Source organism: Arachis duranensis, chromosome 9, assembly GCF_000817695.3.
Source record: "Arachis duranensis cultivar V14167 chromosome 9, aradu.V14167.gnm2.J7QH, whole genome shotgun sequence".
Taxonomy (NCBI): Eukaryota; Viridiplantae; Streptophyta; class Magnoliopsida; order Fabales; family Fabaceae; genus Arachis; species Arachis duranensis.
The window spans coordinates 868,677-893,526 of NC_029780.3; the positions used below are offsets into that span (position 1 = coordinate 868,677).

The following is a 24,850-nucleotide window of genomic DNA, read 5'->3' on the forward strand; positions in this document are numbered from 1 at the left end:
ATAACAACTACAGCATAATTGTTACGTTGGGTAACCGGAGATTAACAGAATAGATGACGTTGGTTGGCCCAATCGCCCGTGGATGGTAGTCTCCGAGCTGGTTCGCACGCTGGAGCCTCCTTCCGACTTGTGTGCGTGAGTGAATGGGGGGTGGTACCTGCAAAGACACTCTGATGCCTAAGTTAGCAAGGGCGTTAGCAGGTCTAGAGAGTATTGGGCTTAGAGATACCTGAGGGGTGTCAGTGTATTTATAGTGGTGAGCCAATAACCCCCGTTGGAGTAGTGCCGCATCTTTTGGGTGTTAACCGTCCCTCTATCTTAGGGAGGTTAAGATATGGCTTGATGAAGCGGTTAGAGAGATTTTAGGGGCGGTTACTCATTCAAATGAGTGTTTATCCGCCAGCTAACCTCATGTCCGACTTCTTCGAAGTGAGTCGTAGTCAACACCGACTTCTTATATGAAGGTTGGTGCTTAGCTAGGCTTAATTCTTCGGATTAAGCCTTTCTATTTGGACCTGGGCCTTTATCATTGGGCCAGGGTATGAACAGTAATTATTATTTACATGGTGGAAATCCTATTTATATATATAAAGAATATATAATAATTCCAATTTACATTATAATTATATTTGTGCATGAGAGCTTATAATAGTGTCTATTTTGAGAGCTTAATTAAACTAGAGTCCCTATTCAACGAAGGATTTAAGAAAATGGCTTTAAAAAATATATCAATGTTTTTTGGTGTCTAAAAAAATAAAAATAAATAATAAATAATATATCAATTTGCTAGAGGAACCAATTTAACTGCTTAAATAAAAGTATGGTCAGCATAAAAATCCAAGAACATTTATTTTGAACAATTACTACGAATTTGGACTTCTTAAATGTTGTCGGTGCACACACACTGCAGAAATTACTCTGTTTTTTGTTTTGTTTTGTTTTTTTTTTCTTACCTAAAGTGTGTAAGATATTGTTTATACTTTCATTTAAAAGAACTTTTATTACCAACCGAAAATTCAAAAAGATTAAATAAATTAATTGAGCTGGTTGTTTTGCAAAGTATTATTACTAATGCTATGCATTTGTGTTTTAGTTATTAAATCCTTTTTGTTTTTTTGGGCACAAAAGGAAGGTTTTGGTTACATGGAAAAGTCCTTTGAGATTGAAAGTTCAAACATTTTTCAATCAGTCAAAAGCCAAAACTAAGAATGTAGAATTTTGCATCCAATTGAAAACATTTGTGTGTGGAGAAAAAGTGCCACAAATTGGAATTATGTTCTTAAAACTCAACTACTTAATTAGATTGTGCATTATCTTTTAATTTAAATAGATAAAGTAATGGTAGCTGCAGTCAGAATCAAAATCTTTTAAAGAGGTATATACTTTATTGTGTTGTTAGGTTTGAATTTCATGACTTCAAATTTGATATGAAATCACTTTTACAGAAACTACTAAACATAGATTACCTGGCTATGCAGTGTGAATCTCTTTGATATGTTGCAATAATTGAGGATTACATTATGTTCAATGCAGCTCAAGTTTCTCTTGTGACTATAAAGCTTGTTCAAGACTTATTGAATATGTTTCACAATCTAAAAGGATTATCTGGGAAATCAAAGAGTTGCTCAAGATTTTAGGATTCCATTGTATTCAATACAGCTCAAGTTTCCCTTGTGGCAATAAAGCTTGCTCAAGACCTATTGAATACGTTTCACACGTATTAAAAAATTTCAAGAGAGTTTAATTTTGATGCACTGGCGTACAATCAACATTTGTTCTTTTTGATGATCATTCACAAAAATTAGTTACTTTTACTTTTGGATGATCATTCACGCGATCAATGTAAAAAGTAGTTACTTTTACTGATGTGACATCGCGTAATTGAATACACGTGTAAAACTACTTTACGCTGACAGTGCATATGAATTGAATTTTATTTTATATGAAATGTAATGATATATTTTAGAACATTGGCCTTATATTGGGGAAAAGGGCCCTCTTTTTAAGCATGAATTGGTCATATAAAAACAACATCAGTGATCACACATCAATACAATCACATTGCAACAACTGAAACATATTCATTCACAAATCCCTTCCAATAGGGAGATGCTGAATAACAATTTTATTTATTTTATTCCAAGACCAACAAAGTTTACTTTGATTGCAAGAGACCAGCTTCTTTATAGCTCTCAACAGCATCAGTGAGTGTCTCCTCCAATGGCTTGTATCTCCAACCAAGCCTCTGTAGTTTCTCTGAGCTTAACTTTGTTTGATGATCATCCACCTCAACAAAGCTACCAATAATGCAAATTGTGTTTAGAATTGATACTAACAAGCAAAAGATCTGTGTTTCCTAAAACTTCATCCTTTTGTCATAAATAAGATAGGAATTTAATTTTGATACACTTTCAGTGTAGTATAAATAGTTTGACTCGTGCATCCAATTACGTAATGTCACTTCAGTAAAAATAACTATTTTTCATATTGACCGTATGAATGGTAATTAAAAAAACAGATGTGATTGCAAGACGGTGTAAAATACTTTACACTGTCAACGCATCAAAATTAAACTCACAAGATAGAAATTGGTTCATCATTGATAATTGAAAATTTTCATCATAGATCATGGGGAAAGTGAAGCTTACTTTGTAGGGTAGTTGTAGTTTGGATATTTACTCTTCAATTTCTCCACCATATCCTTTGCTTTAACAGGGTGTGAAGTGCATATATATCTCCCTTCTGCTTCAGGCTTTTCATAAGCCAAAAGAATTGCATCGGCTACTTCTCGCACATCAACTATCCAACGATGTTTGTTCTCCAATGATTCACAACCTTAAACATGAATTCATATATACATTTCAAAAAAGAGAACTATGGATGCTAAAAGTTATAATTTACAAATAGAATGAAACATATGACATCTGTTTAGATTAGTTTACTTCATGGTCAACTAAATTTACAAACCAAACGTGGAATCTGCTTGCACAAGAGGAAATTTTATGCCAATTTTGTTGTTCATGTGTCTCAAGATTTTAATTGTTTGCACTTTAAGGTATACGAGAAGAGCTTCGAATGAACCACACCACAAAAGTTAGCTATTTTAACCGTTCAAGTCTAGGCCGGTGCATGATAACTACCACTGCAGAGTAAATAAACTAGCATATTGTAGAAGACAGTAATAATTAAGCATTTAAGCACCTTTCAAAATCTTGAGGAGAACCAAGCTACTTGCATTCACAATAGATGACCTTAAAATGGGTCCAAGCACAAGGGTAGGACAAATGCTCACCACATCAAGCCCGGTTCTTTTCGCAAAGTCTAGGGCCTGCTCTTCAGCCTCTGTCTTGGAGAAGCAATACCAGTTCTGAATCATACAAAAAAACTTGAGAGTTTAGTCATATATAACACAAATGTTCTCTACAACTGATACGGTTGTAATTATAAGACCAATGACAAATTCGTATCACAAGCATATATGTAACAGAATTATACTGACATTGGTTTTTCTGCAATAGTCTTTATCAGACCAACAAGATTCATCAATCACTTTGTCATTTGGAAAATTTGGGTTCATGAAAGCAGCGGCTACAGATGACACATAGACGACTCGTTCCACTTTAGCTTCAAGAGAAGCTTCGAGCACATTGGTAGTTCCCTTGACGGCAGGCTCAATCATTTCTACCTGCAGAAATTTCTACTACTACTAGCATCATTGATTCCACAGGAAAAACGTGTTAGAGATATAACCATTCATGTTATTTCCTTCTATCAGCTTAAGCTTTTAGGATGAGAGGTTTCATGACATGGTATCAAAATTCTATGTACAAAAGATTTAGAATTCGATTCTTGGTGAACCCCAAAAGTGAAAAAATAGCATAAGGCTTATGCAAAAAACAAACCCAAAAAAGTTCTTGCTTGAGAGGAAATATCAGAGATATAACTAATCATGTTGCTTCTTCCTATCATATTAAACTTTTGGATGAGTGATTTTATCACAAAATGAATATATAGGCCTCACACTGGTTAACATGTAAATTGGATAAATAAGAACATAAACACAACATTAACTCCACAAGCATAATAATTTTCCCATTAACCACAAAACTAATGCTACTGCAGATTTGTCAAATGAACTATTTTGAAGACAATGATCAAACAAAATAAATCCTTGAAGCTTTGACATAAATAAATCAAAGAGTATTATGATATTAGAAGATTCCATGCCTCAGGGTTGGTTGATGTTGTTGAAGGCACAGGGCAAGCAACATGGAAAACAGCATTGCATCCAGCAATTGCTGACTGAACTGATTCATAACTCAACAAATCTGCTTTGAAGAGTTTAAGATTCTCAGAAGCTCCCTCAAGCTTCATCAAGTGAGCATATTTCTCATCACCTACTCACAAATTAAAACAAATAAAATTATAATTTTGTATTGAGTTTAGCATTAACTCAAAAGAGTATCTGCAAGAGATTAGTAAGAAAACAAAATTATGAGAGTGGTTTCAATTTAGAAAAAGAAATAAAATGGGGATTGGTGAAAAGTACCAGGTTGTCTAACAGTGCCATGAACGATGTATCCTTTGGAAAGAAGAAACTTAACAACCCAAGAAGCTAAGAAACCTCCTGCACCAGTTACGCATATTTTCTTCTTTGCTGCAGAAGCTGCCATTGCCATTTTCCTTCCTTATGTCAAGCTCAAGTAGAGTTCTTTCCTTTGCTTCTTTCTTCAATCTTCGCCTCTTGTAAAGAATCTTCTTAGTTTTTCTATTTGAGTCCTGAGTCAATGTTATATATTGTTTGTTGGATTTTGTTATATATAAAAGGCAAGTGACACGCCACGTTGAACAAAAAACAAGAAATGCATGTGAATGCGATGCCACGTTTTAAAATACTATTATATTTGTACATTTTTTCATGGTGAAAATTTAGGTGAAATCGACTTCACGTGAAGTTGATATCTAAGAACTGTTAGATAAAAATTTAGTCAAATCAATTAAATCATCTAACAGCTCTCAAGTATTAACTTCATGTAAAGTCGACTGCACATAAGTTTCCACCTTCTTTCATTATTTTTTTTCAACTATACAGCTTTAGATTTCTTGTCCGTAGTTGTTGAATCGGATTATTTATGAAAAAGGTTCTACAATGGCACTGTAATGTTCCTTCCTTTTTTTTTTATCAACTAACCCAAAAAAGTCTGTGAAGCGTATACATCTAAGTCCAACTGATAATTATTCTTTCCATATATTATCTAGAGAAAATTATTGTAAAAGATCATTAATAAAACATAATTAATGAAAACGATGGTTAATATTAAAATAATTAAAAAGGATTAATTTATATATTATCAAAAACAAAAATTAAAAAAAAACATTGAAAAGATAATATTATTCTAATAATTTCTCTTCTCTTTTTTTTTGTTTTTTTAGGATTGAATACAGATAGCGGGTATTCAATTATCGGTCTGAATTCAAACCGAACCAATTAAATTGGTTCTAGAATCAACGGATAATCGGGTCAATTTCAAACTAAACCAATGGTCTTTATTAGTGATTGATTCGGGTATCAGTTCTAAGGGTGCGGAACTCTAACCAACCCGTAAACCTGATCGTATATTAATTAAATAAAAAAATAAAAATATATATGGCTTTTAGTAGTTTTTTAGTGAGATTATTCGCTGTTAATTGTTTGGATTTTAATGAGTATAGTTTTTAATATATTTGGTGTTTAACATGTTTAGATTATTTATATTGATGTTACATATTTATTGTATTTGTTGAACTTTTAAGATAAAAATTTAGTTTTTTTTATGAATTTTAAAGTCATTGGGTACCTAATTATCCAAACTGAACCAATCCGTTCTTAATCGGTTTGGTTTGGTTTGAATATATGTACAAAAAAATACAAATTTAAACCAAACCAAATCAATTACATTTTGATCGGTTCGATTCTAATTTCACTTTGAACCCGAACCAAACCGACTCATGCTCACCTCTAGTTTTTTTTCTCCATCTGAATTATTTGTTTTATACTCATTGTTGACTACTTTATATATGATAATGATAAGACATTAGTATACTCCCAGATCCTAAGTCTTAGATTTTGTGATTGGCAGCAACAAATATCTCTATAAGTTATAGATGAAGAATAAGAATTTGAGTATTATAAACAATTAGAAAAAAAAGAATATATTTACAAAAAAAAATAAATAAAAAAATAATCAAAATATATTTGTCTTTTCACAAAAAAAAATTAATCCTTCTCTTTAAATATTATAAAATTAATCTTTTTAAATAATTTTTATATTAAAAATCTTTTTTAATAATTAAATCTTCTTTATGATCCTTTATAATAATTTTTCCTATTATCTATTTAAATTCGATTTTGAAAGTTGAGTATTGAATTGTATGCATCTATTTTTTGTGAGTGATCCACAAACTAAAAACATTTCGAGTCTAAATTGAGAGATGCCTTTTATGGGGAAAAAAAATATTTAAAATGTGCATATGTTGTAAGACATGTTAAATTGAGAACATAACGATAAACAATCATGCGACTTGGGACTAATACGACACAAATTTGGAGGTGAATAATGATACTATGATAGTGATGTGGAGATTACCAAATCATTGGTACTAAGAAAAGACCATTTGCATAAACAATAATAGATTTGGAAAAAGAGAGTAGCTAAGTAGGTATTACCGTATTAGATGTGAAATTCTTTTGTGAACTCGAAATAGTCACAACTCAAATGACACATGGTCAATAAATAGCATGTAAAAATTATCCAAACTTCTTTTTCCAAATTAATTTCAGGATAATGTAAACAACCAGACGGGAAAAATAAAACAGATAAGCTCAGTTAAAATTATGATATAAATACCAACATACCAGGGTTTCAAATTCTGGGTTGTGCACCGAATAAGAACTTGTTTGGATAAACTTAAAAAAAAAAACAAATTTCAAACGATCTTTTTTAAAAAAATAAAATACTTTTATTTTCAAATATTTCATTAAAAATATATTTTTATCTAATAATTATATTTAGGTAGAATAATATAAAAATATTTTTTGCTTATTTATAATATTAAAAAAAATTTAAGTTAAAAAATTTAAATTATAACTTCTAAAATAGGATATCTTTTATTTTTCCAATGATTTTACTTTTACTATTAAAAAGAAATAAAAAACAGTAATCAACAATCTAGTTGCAATAATCAAAGAGGATACTCTGGGGAGAATCTATCGTGAAAGCAGAACATTTTGCTAACCTAATTATCTGTTTTCCCTGATACATGATATGATTCTTGTGACAAACAAAAAGCTATTTAAAATTAAAAATTTTCACAAAATTCAACCTAAAATTGATAGAATGATATAATGGGTTGACCATAAGACTAATCTAAATCTTCTCCCTGAAAAAATGGACCAACATATCTCTTCAACAGTTGACACAGCAGAATCATACTAATCAAAACTACAAACAAAACAATGACTCACCCAGTTGGCCAGTTTCCCTGAAAATGTTTAAAACTGGACTAACCTTCTGTATGAGGAATACTTGCGTAGTTCTAGAACACATTTAAAATTATCAATAACCACTATTTTTTCTTTGCATCCAGATCATAGAAGTATTTCTCCCTGGTCTACCTAGTCAGATTATCAACAACAATGATGGGTAGTTGTCTTTTTGTATAGTCCAATTAGTTTATGTTCAGAGGGGTCTTCTCATTAGCTTACCAGAAGAATGACCATATGAACTGATTGCATGACTTGATCAACTACCTCTGGCCTATGTTTTGCGACCATGATCTGGATTATCACGTAGACCTAGCTTAGATATAACGAAACAATAAGATTCCCAATCACTTCTTCTGAGGTATTTCAATAATCTTTTTCTCCTCTGAACCATTGCTATCAAGCCTTTACGAGAATGCACATCCTAAATCATGATAGAATGAATCAAGTAAGGTATATGAGAGTAATATGCTAAGAACGATTTTCACCATGTAATCCGAAATAAAAATCGAAGGGTCAAGAGACGGGTTGAAATCGAAACAGTGGTGACATTGCACAAGAGGGATCTCAAGGGTGAACTAATAAGATGGATCATGGCAAGACTGCAAAAGTGCAAATTGAATTAAGAAGCAATCATATGACCAGCAATAATAATACACTCTTTTTCGTTCATCTGATATACTAGTAGTAAGGATGCTTATTCGGACCATTGGTTTTTATCTATAACTTTACATACATACAGCTTAATAGAAGTCCAACTTAAACAGAAATAGCTCCAGATTCATATGAAATTGGTTGGTTCAAAAAATTTCTGCCACCAGTAGTTATTTTCATTTCAATATATAGAAGATTAAGATCAATGAGAGATGTTGGAAGAAGTAACTCACCTTCTTGTGTAGAACAGCTGATAGATGCTTAATCTTAGTTGTGAGTTGTGCAACTGCATGAAACCAAAATGACATCATTGATTCCATAACAAGTTCTTATAACCATTTTCATAAGCATTTCCAATACACTTTTGATATCATCAGTTTCATCTAATTATGAACCTATATTGCAATAAGACAGTCACACAATGTTTCAGATTTGATAGGAAGGTAACTAAAGCAAATTCATTCCCTTCCTTCCACATGCTACTCATAAATAAAACAGTTAATTAATAATAGCCCTTACCTTGAACTCGAGCAGATCCACAGTCTGACTCTGACATTTTGAACTCATCTCTAACCTTTGCAAGTTCAATTTTCAACTTTTCTTCTGAGGACATATTATCTGGATGGAAGTACTGGAATTAGCAAAAAGTGGCAATGTCAGGGTATCAAATTTGTTAAAACTCAGAACTATCGACAATCTAATACCGCAAGTTATTATAGATATTTCTAATAAAACCAACACATATCAACAACGGATGCACTCAATAGTATCAAGGAGAAAGCAATTTTGAAGTATAGAACTGTGAAGTTAATGTCAACAACAATGGATTCGACATGGAAAAACATTTCTCTAAATAGGTAATGTCGCAAGTTTTGAGTTTGACAATGGAATGAAGGTTCAGATCACCAAAACAAGAAGGAATATAGCAAATAAATAGAAAATAGACCAAAGCAAACCATTACTTACTTTTTCAACAAGCTGCTCTTTAGGGGGACCCGAATAGTAGGCTGGAGTCCCAATGAACTGGCTTAAGATATCAGATTTCTGCACTGGATAATTCAAACAATTAGTAATTCGCTTTTAATCAAAATCATGCCACATTAGTTTCACACCACTATCAGAGTCAAATTTAACAAATATACACAAGAACCGAGATTGATTCCAGCCCATCACATCAAATTAATGGTGATTCATGACAAGCCTATACTTCATCAACCTCATGCCAAATTTTAAAATACAGCAATGACCAAGGGTCTATTTGAGATGGCTAAGGAGGGAACCGGAGGACGTGTCACAGTGGGGACAACTGCAGAGAGCATGCTTGAGGGAGTTAAACTAGGAAGGAGAGACAAGGCGAACAAGGGACACCAGGTCCATAACTCGCTACCGCAACCAAATCCGGGGATTAGAGACAGGGTGGATCCCCTCCACCCACACAAAACTACAAAACATAGCCTAAGCTTTATCTCACTAGACGGTGTGGAACAATGTCATCATGTTCCTATAATCCTATCCTAAATCCCAATCAAAGTTATATCCAAGTTGAAGTGAAGTTCTAAATTCAATCCATAATATTAATTAAATAAATAAAAATGACAACCACCAAGCTTTTACTGATTCCTATTATGTACTAATCCCTATAGTCAACTCAACCCCTCAAAATTGAAACCTTCAATATCATGTGAAAGATAAAATCAAATCCAAAAACACAAGAAATTAAAGCTTGTTACTAACGTGAACTCTTCCTAGACTTTTCATCTTCAGATAGCAGGCACTCTCTCATGTCCTTGAATAGTACCTCTCCTGTGACATTGGACTCAGCTTCCTCCACCTCCTTCTCTCTCATCCTCTTCAACCTCTCGTTCAATTCTTCAATAGAGAACCACTCTTTTCTCATTCCCTCAGGTCTCAACTTCTTCAATTTCTCCCCCAATTCGCCAAAGCTATAAACCTTCATAAACTCGGATTCTTCTTTGCGTCTCTTCTGCTTCAACACAGAATCCGGCAACGAGCTCGCAGTGCCAACCACATTCTCCGGCGAGGATGCTCCAGCTGCTGCGGTGGCGGAGGAATCTAACGGCCTCGATCTCAGCACCTCCCTGTACGCCTCCAACGACATCGAATCAGCTCTCCTCCGGTCTCTGGCGCGAGCTTCTCCTGGCTTCCGCAAGCCATCGCGAACGGCGCCGAGGTTGAAAGGTCTCCTCCCTCCTCCGTGCGCCGTACCGGAGGATTCCACGTCCGGAAAGGGCGTTTTCCGGCACATGGTTCGGTCGTAGATATCACTGAATGAAAGCGGTTCGGCCGGCGGGGATTCGACGGCGGTGCGGCGGCGAAACTCGGAGAGGGTTTGACGGATATCGTGGAGAGAGTTCTTCTGTTGTTGCTGATGTTGCTTTTGCTGTTGCTGCTGATGATAATGAGTGTTGGTGAATGAGGATTGCTCTGAGGGTGTTGAAGGATATTGTGATTGTGATTGTGATTGTGGTTGTTGGTGTTTGAGAGTGTGTTTAAGGTCCCTGAGAGAAGAAGAAGAAGAAGAAGAAAAATATTTGGAGAATAAAAAGAACAAAGTCGGGTTTGTGAAAGGGTTGTTGTTGGGTTTGGTCCTGAGTTGAAGAAGAAGAAGAAGGGCCATGGCGGAAGGAGCAAAGTGATCAAAGCGAGGGGTTTTGGGAAGGGTTCTAAGGGTGCTTACAATTTGCATAGTAGAAAAAGGGAAAAATTACTAAACGGTTTACTTGAGATAAAAGTTTTGTTTTTTTCTTCGTATTACTTGGGATAAAATTTGTAAATTATAGTTAATAAAAATTAATTTTATACGAAGTTAATAATTAAGAATTATTAGAAGATAATTTAACTAAATCTATTAAATGATAATTTGATTATATATCGAATTATTTAACGAATAGTTTTGTTGTTAATATTTTTGTTGGAGGTGTAAATCAAAACTTTTTATGTTGGAGGTGAAAGGAAAACAAAACTTAGATCCTAGCCTAAAGGAGACCCATTTATATTTTGGGCCTAATTGCTCATCTTAAAATAATGGGCCAAACATTGACCAAAACAGATACTGGGCCATGCTAACTCAATTACTCAGCCCGTTTTATTAACGAAAAAAAAGGAAAGAAAATTACTCAATAAATTTGCTGCATTCTACTATTCTACATCCAATTTTCAAATCCTAAGAATTATATTCACTGAAAGAATTATATATAAATGCTCATCTTTGCTTTTAATCTGGCTCACAAGAGGTACGTATAAATGTGACATTAAGTTTCTTGCTTGGTAGAGAAAACAATATAGAACAATATGAAAAAAAGTTTAATTTGTTGTGTCTGGTTAATTAGAAAAAATGGTTTTATTCTTTTGTTCCAACTTTAGCAACAGATAAAATAATCAACCTATAGAACTAAGGAGAGAAATAAAATTATAAAACAAAATAAAAAGAACACAGCTAATGAAGCAAGTTGGCAAACACTCACCGACTCACGTGCATAGCAAGAAGACAAACGTCCTCTTGCATAGCAAGACAAGGTTTTTCAGCAATTTTATATAATCTTTTTTCGTTGAACAATATATATGATATATAAAATTTAATGATGTTAAGTTCACATCTGAGTTTGACAAAAGAAACAAGGCAACACATGTTACGTACACTTTGAAATTTAATGAATGCATGGCGAAGTTCGTACCTTATTGGATTGAAATGAATTGAAATTACAGTTTTGAGTTCGATGGTTTTATACAACATACATTACACTACATGACATGCATATCGGAAAGGAAGAAACCTTTTCTTCCACGGTCAAATTGAAGCATCTCTTCATTTATCAAAGTTCCAAAACATATATATGTTATTCCAAAGACATTACATTATAAAACATAAATTAATGTAAATTAGTCGAATAGGCAGCTTACTTATTCACTTAATCACTTAAGTATCGAAGATTTAAATGGCAATTCATTAATCAAACAAAGCTACTTTCTTTTTGGCAACAAGTAACTAATTTTCAGATCAATAGAATGCACTATATTACCCTTTGTTGGGCTTTTGGGCTGCATTTGTTTACAGAGATAAGATACTGAGATAGGGACACAAAAACACAAAATCGTGTTTGACAGAGGAGATATGGATAGAGACAATGTGTTTAAGGACACTAAATTAGTATATTTTGTATCCATCCTGATATAAAGAATACGGAGACACTAATAAAGGACACAACTTATTTTTCATTTTTTTTATTATTCTTGTTAATTTTTTATAATTATATTTTTTATTATTATATTTTTTGTCTCAAATTTTTTAAATGAAGAAAAATGAGAATAAATTAAATTTTCATAATTTGTTTTAGTTTATCACTAAATAGAATACAAGAACACATTTTATATCTCTATCCTTTATGTCTTGTTCTCGGTGTCTTGACTTATCTTATTCTCGATGTCTTATCTTGTCTTGTTCTCAAAAACAAACGCAGTCTTAATGTCTAAAATAGATGTCTCACCTTTATTTATGAGATACATTATTTTTACTCACTTGATAAATCAAAGACTAATAGATACAAATTTAAATTTTATTTAAAAAATTTAATATTAATTAATAAATTATTACATATAAAGGTAAAATTTAAATTTTTGATACTCGTTTAAGTGACAAGTGTTCAGATTACTCGACAAACTCAATAATTTGGTTTGGGTCCACATAGTTTCAACTAAATGCAGAACATACACAACATAAGTATAAATAAAGATGAATTTATTAGGACCAAAATTTGCTGACTTCAATTCTGTGAAACAAGATTGGACCTTATGGTACTTTAATTTAGGTCACTAATAAATGGGCTACCCTATCTTTGGCGGACAGTGGTCCTATATCTCATCGTAATGATCATCCAATGATAAAGATATCCACAACATGTCATCAACACAAATTTTAGATCCAACGGTTCAGATTTGATATGCATGTTCAGCGAGTCTTTCTCTTTTGGTTTTTCTTTTGTGTGCTTTTAATTCACTTCCATTCCCCCATATTCACATTCATATTCATCCTTCTCTTCAATTCCTTCTTCATCCATTTCCAATGGGGGAGCCATGCCACAATTATTGGTACTCTGACATGGTAAATAATTATCAACTATATATATCCAATATATATCATTTTACTATTATAAATTTATATTTATAATATTCTACGTATTTTTTGGACTAGGTTATATTATATATTAGAGTATATATATGATGAACATAGTCTTATGTATAGGTATATAAATGTTTGTGTGAATTTTGAATTAATGTTTATTTGTTCTATATATTTAAGGGGATCCAAGATGATGATATCTTCAACCAACGTTACAAGATTAACTCATCACTAATTGTTGATGAAGATCATATCATTAGGGAGATCATGGATCATCATCATCACCAACCAGCTTTCTCATCTGAAAGTGATAATAGTCACTCTCCCACAAATAACAATCAAAGTAAGTATATATTGTTAATAATATAGAAAATTTTTCAAATGTTTTTAAAATACTAATATTTCAACATTTTTAATGGTTGATTTTAATTAATATATATTATATATTTTTATGATTAAAATTATCGGCTAAAACTATTAAAATATCAGTAATTGATAATGGAGAGCTGTTAGATGAAAATTTAGTCAATTCAATCAAATAATCTAACGACTCTCAACTGTCAACTTCACGTGAAGTCGAGCACACTTGAGTTTTCACCTTAATTTTATCAATGATTATTATTATTTTTTATTTTTTTTTTTTTGGCCTTCTAGTCAAAGGTGGTGGAAGTGGCAATACTAGTAGCTTTGTGTTTAACAACAATAATCAACATGCACCATTATTGTTGGATATGAAAGCTTCTACTTCAACATCTTCTCCAAGATCATACATTCTATCTTTCCATGATTCCACCGTTATTGCCACCACGGCGGCGGCCGCGGCTACTCCTCCTCCTCCTCTTCCATCATTAGAAACCTATAATAACAATGAGAAACGACCATACCAACACATTGAAGTGGCATTAGAAAATCAAGCAAAGAAGGTTAGAAGCTCCTCAGAGACACTTGATCACATAATGACTGAGAGAAAAAGGAGAAGGGAATTAACTGAGAGATTTATAGCACTTTCAGCCACTATTCCTGGCTTGAAGAAGGTTAGTACTTAGTATATACTATATACAAGTTATTATTGTATTATTTATTATATCCATTTAATTTCTATTCATTATTAGTGTAAAGATATTTTACACAAGAAATTAATTATTTAAATAATATAATAATTTAATTTTATTACATTGTTGTATTGTAAAATAATTTTAAACGAATATTTATTTAATCACATTATAATTTCACATCAGCAAAATAACTATTTTTTAATTTATTACGATCATCTAAAAAAATAAATATAATTAAATTAATAGTATAAAATATTTTATAATAATAAGGGATATTTTTATAAAAATATGTAAAACGTCTATTGTAAAGAGACTTACGTATCGCATTATTATTGGATGTATTAATGAACCGATTATTTTTGAATTTCTTAATAAATTAGAATAAAACCGATTTTTTTATAACAATAATAATAAATCTAATTTCTTTTTGGAGATCTAATTGTATTTTTAAATTTTTAGGGATTCAAATGTCTGCAAAATAAAAAGTCAGAGATATATTTGTTTTTTTATCAAAAAATTTAAAGATAGTCGATTTAGATTGTTTAATTCGATTAAATCGAACCGAGTCTAATAATTATAATGCAGACAATTGGGTTTGTTATTATTGCTATAATAAACTGATTTTGTTCTAATTTATTAAAAATAAATTATTAACCGATTTAATAAAGATCTTCAATAATAAAATGACATATATAAATATCTTTTAAAAAAAGATATTTTTAATGTTTTTATTAAAGTGATTTTCTAAATAGAGCACATATGCTGTCACCAATGGAATAGTTCTATATTTCTTTTATGTTAATAAAAAGTAGAAACTTGTAGAAAATGTATAGAATGTCCATGTTAAGAATTCATTAGAATAATAATTAATGTAATTAATTATAATGGTTTATGAAATGTAGATTGACAAATCCACTATACTTAGCGAGGCAATAAGTCATGTGAAACAACTCAAACAACGAGTGAAGGAATTAGAAGAACAAAAGAAGAAGATAAGTGTAGAATCAGTGTCATTCATTATTAGGAAATCCCACCTCATGAATGGAACTAATAATAAGGATGATGAAAAAGGTGCAATCAATAATAAAGCAGCAACAAGTGAAGCACTACTCCCAACGGTGGAAGCAAGAGTGCTCAAAAATGATGTGCTAATAAGGATCCATTGCATGAAACAAAGTGGTATTATGCTCAAAATATTGCGACATCTTAAGAGTTTTGATCTCTCTGCCATTAGCAATAGTGTATTGCCATTTGGAAATTCCACTCTTGATATCACCATTATTGCTCAGGTATATATGCCGAATATTAAAAAGGTGGAAACTCGAGAACAGTCAACTTCACATGAATTTGATAGTTGAAAGCTGTTAAATGGTTTGACTGATTTGACTAAATTTTCATCTAATGACTCTCAGCTATTAACTTCACGTGAAGTCGACTGCACCTGAGTTTTCACCTATTAAAAAACTTTAGATATCATCTTTATCTTGTTTTTTAACAAAATTTTATTATTTAAAAATTTTTGCGAATTAATTTTGTTAGATAGATTAATAGAATATTTTATTATTATATTTTTTTGAGATCTAATTGTCTTATAATAAATTTTATTAGAACTTTCCTTGTTTAATATATATATATATATTAAAAATTTGATTAAAAATAATGAAGAGCCTACTCTGTCAAAAATAATTCTCGAAAATTTTTAGAATAGTAAGTTTTTTTTTTATGTACCAAAGTGTTTGAATTAAAATTCAATGTAAATTAATTTAAATATTTGCTCTTTATTTAATTATTAACATCAATATAATGTCCTAATTAATCTTTTAAGGAATACATAGTTAAGGTCCATTATTTATGTAAATTATGATCACCCAATTGTTACATACTTGATTGAATATATATATATATATATATTAAATTGAGCTTTGATTTGATTTAATATAACTATCAAAATGACATGCGAGTTATTTTACAAAATCTTTAAATTTTTTTTAACCATGACACAATTACTAAGCATTACATAACCATTGCTTGCATGATTGGAGCATTAGTGGCAAAAAAATTATATTAATAAGTCGTTTAATTTTCTTAACAAATCCTTTCATAAATCAGTATTTCGTATACAATTAATTACATTTGGATATATTGATTTATGAAAACATTGAAAATTAAAACGACTTATCAATATAAAATAGAAGAAATATAAAATCAAACATGACTGATAGTAAAAAACTAACTTTAATAATTATTATGGATTTTCTCTAAACTTTTATTACTGATAATTACTGCAGATAGGTGACAAATTCAACGTGACAATGAATGATTTAGTGAAAAATCTGAGATTGTCTATCTTGGAGTCCCCTAATGATGATGAAGAACCACACAACAGTAATTGATTCATGTTAGAGCGCCAAACAAGATAATATTTTGGATGAACCAAAATAATTTCTGAAAGTCGTTCTTTGCTTGAGAGTGTGAGTGTGATCTTGGCCAATTAGGGTGCTGTTATTATTTATTTTGTTATTCATGACTTAATTCAAGGACAATAATTATACTTGTATTATTATTATTATTATTATTATTATTATTATTATTATTATTATTATTGGAATAAGAGGGTTTTTATTTTTTATTTAACTTTAGGTGTGACTGTGTGAGAATATAGAATTCGTTTGGTTAGTGTTTTTGTTTATTAAGACTGAAACTAAGTGATAGAAATTGAAATAAATTTTAGTATTTTGTTTGGTGTAAAATGAGAGACAGAAATTGAATTAAGAATAAAACTCTAATTTAATTTGCATAAAGGATAAAATTAGAATTAATTAATTAAAATGGGATATTTTAGGTATAAAATGTTATTAAAGTTTCAGTCTCCATCTCTAAAAATTTTAGTCTCTTGTATCCTCATTTTTTAAAGGTACTGAAATACTGAAATTTTAAAAATAGAGACAGAAATTTTAGTACTAATCTCTGAACCTTGGAGTCTTAGAGATATAAATATGGTGGTGCATTAATACATTAATGCATATATAATAGATGTATTTACCGTTTTGCAAAATATTAAAATATAAAATCACAACAAATTAGACACAATTTTTACACATATTTATATCCCTTATTATTATTATTAATTTTTCATATACTAATTTCATCCCTAATTATACCACAACCTCTTTGCTTCTCATGGAGTGCAGCTTGTTGTCATTAATAGTTGAATTTATTGTTAAAATTATTAGATTTTTTTGTTATTTAAATTATTTAATTTTGGTTATGAATAATGGTGGAAAAGAAAAATAAGTGGTAATAGATAAAATATTTGGGTCATCATAATAAAGATAGATGATAAGAATATTAGAATATTACAGGTTTTTAATATTTTAAGGTATTTTGTGAATTTATTTTATCAAATATAAAATATATATTCATATGTTTAATTTGTATCTATGTCTTTTTTTTTTTTTGGGTCAAGGTATCTATGTCTTTTTAATCTATGTTTTAGTGTCTGATTCTCATAGTATACACTAACTAATAGAAATTATTGGTCATAGTTGCAATTTTTTTTTTTTTTGCTAAAACTTGGGCTGACAATTTTGTTAGCAATCATGGCCACATTAAGCCTATTCTGTTATAGATAAACTTCGTTTAGAAAAAATAAACATATTCAATTTTGACAAATAAACTTTACGTAATTTATATTTAAAAAAAATTTACCTTTTATACATAAAAAGTTAAAACTGCTGATAATTTTATTTATTGATTGATGAATAAAATTTGTCTTTGAACTTACGAAAAATAATAATTTATTATTTTTGGTTTATAAAAATTAAAATACTGGTAAATTTATTTCTAATAAAATTAACAATGGGATAAATTAATTTCTATTCTGTTGTCTAGATTTTTTTTATTAATAGTAGATATAAATTTATTTGTTGTAATTTTTTTATAATAAAAATATATAAAAAAATATAGTATAAAAATAATTCAACAAATATTTTTAAAATTTTTTTATATGAATAAATGCCAATCAGGTGAGATTCTCATAAAAAAATGTCAGCAGATCAATCTCATGCTCACTAAAGATATCCCTAAAGAATGGAAGACAATCTTGTTCCTTAATTCCAATAGATAGAATTACATTATAAATCAGGTTCTTGGTCTCCGTTGCATAATCAACATTAAGAATATTATATTTCTTAATCAACAGAAGGAATAGGTTATTGGATGCCACTCAATATAATAAGAAGAAAATAATTTAGTGTGAGAATTTTGGTCAATATTTTATCAGATATGTAGAAAATAAAAGTAGTAATACTAATAAAAAGAGACGATATTTACGCTTCTTAACGTCTTTTCATAAAATATGATCCTTGCATTTTTTTTTTATTTAATTTGTACTATACCCAATACATTGGTCGTTTGTCTCTGTCAAATTTTCATCCTATAAACTATAGTAGTATTTTATTGTTATTTCGGATCTAGCGCTCTAATATCATGTCATGATACCACTCATCCCAAAAACTTTAAATGATAGAAAAAGGTAATACTAATAATTATATATCTAATACTTCATAAATCTCCATTGTACACATTATACAAATATTTCATTGATTTCTCGTACTTTTCTTTTTCAAAATTTACTAATTTTATATTAATTTAAATCTTACCCAAAAGCAAGAATCATTGCGATATTCACAAGCCAACAAATAGCCTTATAACACTTCTTCGCGATGTTGAGAGGTAAATAATCAAGCATTAAATAATTTACTCTTTCAAAATCTACTAATTTTAAATCTTACCTTAAAGCAATAATAGTTGTTATATTCACACGCAAGCCAGAGCTTAGTTGAGATAAGAGCGCATGGTGTCTTTAATTTTTATTAAAAAAATTAGTAATATTTTTAAAAAAAATAAAAAATAATTTAGTTGACTTAAATATTTTATTATGACTTAAAATATCAAAGTTCAATTTTTATCTCTTGTTTTTATTGCATAATATAACTTTTAGTTTTAAACATTTAAAATATATTGGATTTGGACTAAACTGAGTGTATTCGCATTTTGCAGCTCTCTATTCAATAAACAACACTCACTCAAACTTTGAGTTCAAATATAAAAAATTAAGTATTTTTTATTTATGTAATTTAATATTATTTTATATTTTACTGTTTATTTAATTTAATTTTTTATGTGATAAAAATATTAGAATATTCAATAAGTATTGATATTATTGTATTTGTATAAATTGATAAAAAAATTCAATAAATATTATAAATTTTAATATTTGTCCTTCTAACTTCTTTTTTACATATTTTACAGGATATATATTCAAATTTTTATATAAAATAATCATGAAAAATAAAAAAAAATTGATGCATTTTTTAAGAGAAAGGCTAATATTCAAGAAGGAGGACATATAACTTTTACAATATCAATACATGTACATAGTTCTTCTACTTTAATTAATTACGAAGAAAGTGAGATATAACTTTCAAAAATTTAAAGAGTTGCATCTGATGAATTTGATCTTAATTCTTTGAAACGAGATCCTGAAAAAACGTTTTTAAATTTGGTAATATCATCCAAATTAGAGAGATGAAACAAGTTAGACGAACTTATCTTAAATGATCCATATAAAAAATATCTTAATAATTATCTTCTATCTAATTTCCAAAATTTTATTTCGACCTCCGTCACTGTTCACACGTCAACAAATAGCCTTATAACACTGCTTAAAGAATGATGTTAATGTTGAGAGGTAAATAAAACATTAAATAATAAGATGTAATTAAAGAGAATTATAATTATTAATCACATGTTGGAAATAATAATATATGATATGTTATGTTCATGGGATTAGCCGATTAGGTATCCAAAGTGAGGAATGTAAGGACAAAATTTTCAAAAGAAAATGTGAATGTGAATTCAGCCGTGATATATAACAACAACCATATCACACTCTCAAAAGTTGACACAACATCAATGTATGTAATCTTTAGCAGAATTTTTTTGTGTACAATAATTGCTTTTAGTCAAAAAAGCACTTGATATTCAATATAATATGCTGGATTTTTTTTTATCACCTTACTCCTTAACCAACATTTGAATTTACTTTAAATACAAAAAATATTTTATAATTATTAATCATCATTTATATTTGTAAGTAAGAGTATCTATAGTGAAATTATTTTCGTAAACTATACTGAATTTGTACCAAATTATTTTAAATAATTCAAAAATAATATTAAATAACTTTTTCACATAATCAGTTGGTTTTAAACTAGGTTATAATACGATGCACTAGATTAAATCAATTCAAAAGAAAAAATTTAATTTTAAAATTTAGTTTAAACTGTTTTATATAAAAGAACAACTAATTTTTATATAACATATCAAAAATTGGTTTTATCTGGTTTATATACAAGTTTTATTTAGTTTAACCGTGATTTTAGTTTAGTTTTCTTATTTGAAATGACGGATTTATTTAAAACAATTTGGTTCAATTTTAGTTCAGTTTTGGTTATATTATCTTTTTAACAACCTTACACTTATTTCTTTGAGTTGCATTTTTGTCTTTAATAATAATAATTCATATATACTTATATTTTGTAATGTTTTCTTCTTTTCATTTGTTATTAGAAGTCTTATAGCAGTCAAGAATAATATTTTTAGAGAATTTATAAATATGAGGTATTTTTTGTTTTACGAATTAATTTTTGAAATTAAATTAAATTCACTTCACTCAATTTTATTTTAATTATAATATAATGTCAGACCCTATTTAATTTTAGGCCACCAAGATGTAAAAATAATATATTATAAATCTCATCTCTCTCAAAAATAAAACCGTGACTCTTTATCTTATCTTAACGTGAAGTCGACTGTATCTGAGTTTCCACCTTTTTATTATATATATGGACTTGACCCTTTATAAATTGAGCCTATTCTATTTTATTGATAAAAAAGCCTATTCAGCTTTGATGACACCCACAAAAGTTATTAACATATTCAAATTTGACAAATGAAAACATAAAGAAAAAGCCTATTTCAATAGAATTATATTTATATGATGATGACTCATTATTTTTAAAAGAATGTATAAAAATTAAAACATGTGATGAAAAAGAAAAAGGGGAATATATAATAGAAAAAAAAATGCTGAATCGTTGTCTTAAATTCATTAATTAGTTTAATTCATGTTTTATTTGATTATATTTTATTAATATTTGGTTCAGCATGTTTTAGTCAAATTGATTGATGATGTCGGTATTTGATCTAGTGTGAGGATTTTATCACTTTTTTTTTTTTCATAATATCACTCTCTATATATAAATTTTTTCATTTATTCTTATATAAACATATAAAAAACAGAAGTAATAATATTATTATCAAAATGGGACCAACTTTTCTCAACTTATTTTCACAAATTATGATGCTAATTTGTATTTTTTATTACTTAATTTGTACGACCGGCCAATAGATTATTCTTCGTTTACGGTTGTCAAATTTACATCCCATAAACTATAATATATATTTTATTCTTATTTTAATTAACTCATTTTCAAAATCTACTAATTTTATATCTTACCTAAAAGCATGCATCAATGTGATATTCACACGTTATACAAATAGCCTTGTAGCTCTTTTTTTTAATGATGATGTGGATTTTGAGATCTAAATAAAACATTAAATAAAGATGGAATTAAAGTGAATTTTAATTATTAATCACATGTTGGAAATAATATACGGAATATATATATAGTGAATGTTATCATGCTCTCCATAAAATAAAGGATAAATTATTTTCTATGATATATATAGTACTTATAATTATAATTAAATTAAATATTAATAATAATAATAATAATTAAGTATATATTCTACTTTTTTTTCTCTCTCTTATAATTATTTAAATTTAGTTTAGCACCACTAACTTATAATAGTGCCGTAGTGGTGGTGGTTGTCACCGCCGGAAAAATCTTTTTGTAGTAAACTCACAAACACATTAGCAATGTGCAAGTACGTATTCAGTTCGTTATACGTGGTAATATTTATGCTATCGAGATACGGAGAATCTCTATTACATAGGCGCAACTCCTTCAATTCCTAACCTCAGCGTACATCCACTGCGTCTTCTCCGCCCTCTTTTGTATGGTGATAACGTTTTTGGAATTTACTAGTTATCCGCAAAATTTTTGTCCCATGAAAGTGATTAAATTCTTGTGCATAATTGTCAACTCATCTTGCAAATTCTATTGTCTGCAATTGAATTTGACTTGAGAATCTGAATCTACCATCCCTTGAAACTTATATTTGACATCATCAACAACAACAACGTCTTTAACTGTGTTTATGATTTGAGGATATGAAGAATCTTTTTAAATGTCTTTATGACTTCTATCACCATGGATCATAAGTTCTACTCTATTTTTAAGTGCATCAATTGCATTCATAAAGATCTTTTTCACTTTATAAAACTCATCTAGTTAATTACTTTCAATATATATATCACACAAAATAATTTATCTTTTGTTCTGGAGATGATACGATAGAATATATATATATATATATTAGTTGCAACTTGCAACGTGAATCATGCTTAAGCTTGTACCCATTTCAGGTTTTTCTAGTGTCCCACGATGGGATTAGGTATATATTCATGTTGATGAATGTAGAGATAAAATGACAAAATTTTCAAAAGAAAATGTGATGAATTCAACTGTTTGTGAATGTAACAGCCATCACGTGAACAGACACACGTTCGTTCGGTCAAAATTGAGACAACATAAAGTCAATTTTCAATAGTTTTTTTTATGTGCAATAATTGCTTTTACAAAACAGGGAATGAATGTGTTCTACTTCTATATGTTGTGAGAAAAGCATTTATTACAGTAAGAATTAAGATACCAACAGAATATATTAGTCTCTTGCGATAGAATTATAAGAATGCGTTGGTTTGGTTTACGTTTTTATTTTTTATTTTTATTTTTAGTATTTTTATTTTTTGAAGCTTGTGAAAAAAAAAATAAAAACAGTAAAAATAATAATATTTTATTTTTCTGATTTATTTTATTTCATATTTTTTCTTTTTTTATAAAATTTAAAAAATAAATATAAAAAATAAAACAGAAAATAAAAACGTAAACTAAATACACTTTACATTTTTTAATTATTAATATTTTAATATCATATTATAAAATCAAATTAAAAAATACATAAAAATAATTCTATCTCGTTAAACGTTTGTCCTTAATAATAATTCGTATATACTTGTATTTCATTCTGTTTTCTTTTCTCATTTTTTTCATGAGTTTTAATTTCTTCTTAAAGGATCATTATTATAACTTAATCTGATATTCTGATTTATGGTGATGGTTATAATTCACTCCATAACAATTTGATAACTTTTTCATTTGGTTAATAATCATGCTTAGACTTTCCAATTTATAGTTAATTGCCATAAAAAGATTAAATTTTTTTATATAAAATATCCAATCATACACATCGTTTCACTTTCTTATTGGCCCCAAGAACAAAAAGGGTGTCATAGCAAAGTGTTGGCAATTCCAACTTTATATCTTCAGTCCTTATGTAGAATTGTAGAGTTATACTGTTACATGCATTAAAATACTCAACCTTTTGGCGTTTTATATATTATATCGACTTGACCCTTTATAAAATGAGATTCATGATGAGAATAAATGATCAAATTAATTTTTAAAAGATCACGTATCTATTAAATTAGTTTACAAAAAATTAAATTAAATAAAATTATCTTTAAAAATTTTAAAATTAATCACATTAATTTCATCATCTATTTTTCTAAACATTAATTTAATTAATTTAAAAAAATAATTTTTAAATATTAAAAACTTATCATAAAAATAAGTTCAACAAATTTTTACCATATTTTTTGAATCTCATATAAAAATTAATCCATTGCAAATTCGACTTTTGTTTAAAAATTTATTATTGACTAATAAATCGTAAAATAAAATTTAAATTTGTAACATTTGTTTAAACAAATTAGCTAATAAACTAATAAAAAGTTAACTGTCGAATCCATTTTTTTATTGAAAATAGAAAGATTCGAATCCGTAATTTTTTAGGTAAATATAAAAAAATTATGCCATTAATGGCAATTGTTGAATCCATTATTGTCACTCAATGATATAAACAAATCCCTTAAATGCGTTGTTTGGTGTATATATAATTAAACAATGCCAAGACCAAAAAAAACAAAAGACGAAAAATAAAACAATTCGAACAACAAATAATGTTACTTCTGTTTGTATAATAAGAGAATATAAAAAATAATCATGTGAGACTCATATTCTTTTTATCATTTTTTTCCCCTTATTTCTCCTACTAACAAATTATTACTCATGTTTTGGTAGATAAATATTAAGGTGGAGTAGTCTAATAATGCTATCATTATAATATGTACAGTAGTTATATAATTTGAGAAATATCAGAAGATTAATAAAA

General features: G+C 28.7%; 3 protein-coding genes across 4 annotated transcripts; 1 reads left to right on the top strand and 2 right to left on the bottom strand.

Annotated features, from left to right (window-relative positions):
* Window positions 1-1,922: 1,922 nt before the first annotated feature.
* Window positions 1,923-4,779, bottom strand: LOC107463819 (cinnamoyl-CoA reductase 1). Its single transcript, XM_016082700.3, has 6 exons — window positions 4,550-4,779; window positions 4,228-4,397; window positions 3,500-3,685; window positions 3,202-3,367; window positions 2,649-2,835; window positions 1,923-2,297 (listed from the first exon to the last, which is right to left on the bottom strand). Exons 1-6 carry the CDS (start codon window positions 4,677-4,679, stop codon window positions 2,156-2,158), a joined length of 981 nt encoding a protein of 326 aa, XP_015938186.1. The 5' UTR covers window positions 4,680-4,779; the 3' UTR covers window positions 1,923-2,155.
* A 2,439-nt stretch (window positions 4,780-7,218) lies between these two features.
* LOC107463846 (uncharacterized) lies at window positions 7,219-10,867 on the bottom strand. Of its 2 annotated transcripts, none has more exons than XM_016082728.3 (5): window positions 9,911-10,867; window positions 9,143-9,225; window positions 8,696-8,807; window positions 8,410-8,462; window positions 7,219-7,946 (listed from the first exon to the last, which is right to left on the bottom strand). In XM_016082728.3, exons 1-5 carry the CDS (start codon window positions 10,812-10,814, stop codon window positions 7,797-7,799), a joined length of 1,302 nt encoding a protein of 433 aa, XP_015938214.3. In that variant the 5' UTR covers window positions 10,815-10,867; the 3' UTR covers window positions 7,219-7,796. The 2 variants fall into 2 exon arrangements, with proteins under 2 accessions (XP_015938214.3, XP_015938215.3); XM_016082729.3 differs by lacking the exon at window positions 7,219-7,946 and adding an exon at window positions 7,964-8,124.
* A 2,399-nt stretch (window positions 10,868-13,266) lies between these two features.
* On the top strand, window positions 13,267-16,912 carry LOC107463717 (transcription factor bHLH18-like). The gene is made up of 5 exons (XM_016082571.3): window positions 13,267-13,295; window positions 13,494-13,656; window positions 13,968-14,347; window positions 15,271-15,657; window positions 16,657-16,912. The coding sequence occupies exons 1-5, from the start codon at window positions 13,293-13,295 to the stop codon at window positions 16,759-16,761; spliced, it is 1,038 nt and encodes a 345-aa protein (XP_015938057.2). The 5' UTR covers window positions 13,267-13,292; the 3' UTR covers window positions 16,762-16,912.
* The last annotated feature ends 7,938 nt before the right edge of the window (window positions 16,913-24,850 follow it).

Coding starts and splice junctions, on each gene's coding strand:
- LOC107463819 (XM_016082700.3), bottom strand. CDS start 4,679: ATGGCAATGGCAGCTTCTGCAGCAAAGAAGAAAATATGCGTAACTGGT. Junction 3,368..3,499: donor ACTATTGCAGAAAAACCAAT/GTCAGTATAATT, acceptor TGTATGATTCAG/AACTGGTATTGCTTCTCCAA. Junction 2,298..2,648: donor AACTACAACTACCCTACAAA/GTAAGCTTCACT, acceptor CATTATTGGTAG/CTTTGTTGAGGTGGATGATC.
- LOC107463846 (XM_016082728.3), bottom strand. CDS start 10,814: ATGGCCCTTCTTCTTCTTCTTCAACTCAGGACCAAACCCAACAACAAC. Junction 9,226..9,910: donor AAAGTCTAGGAAGAGTTCAC/GTTAGTAACAAG, acceptor TGAATTATCCAG/TGCAGAAATCTGATATCTTA. Junction 8,808..9,142: donor AAGAGCAGCTTGTTGAAAAA/GTAAGTAATGGT, acceptor TGCTAATTCCAG/TACTTCCATCCAGATAATAT.
- LOC107463717 (XM_016082571.3), top strand. Junction 13,657..13,967: donor TCCCACAAATAACAATCAAA/GTAAGTATATAT, acceptor TTGGCCTTCTAG/TCAAAGGTGGTGGAAGTGGC. Junction 15,658..16,656: donor ATATCACCATTATTGCTCAG/GTATATATGCCG, acceptor TAATTACTGCAG/ATAGGTGACAAATTCAACGT.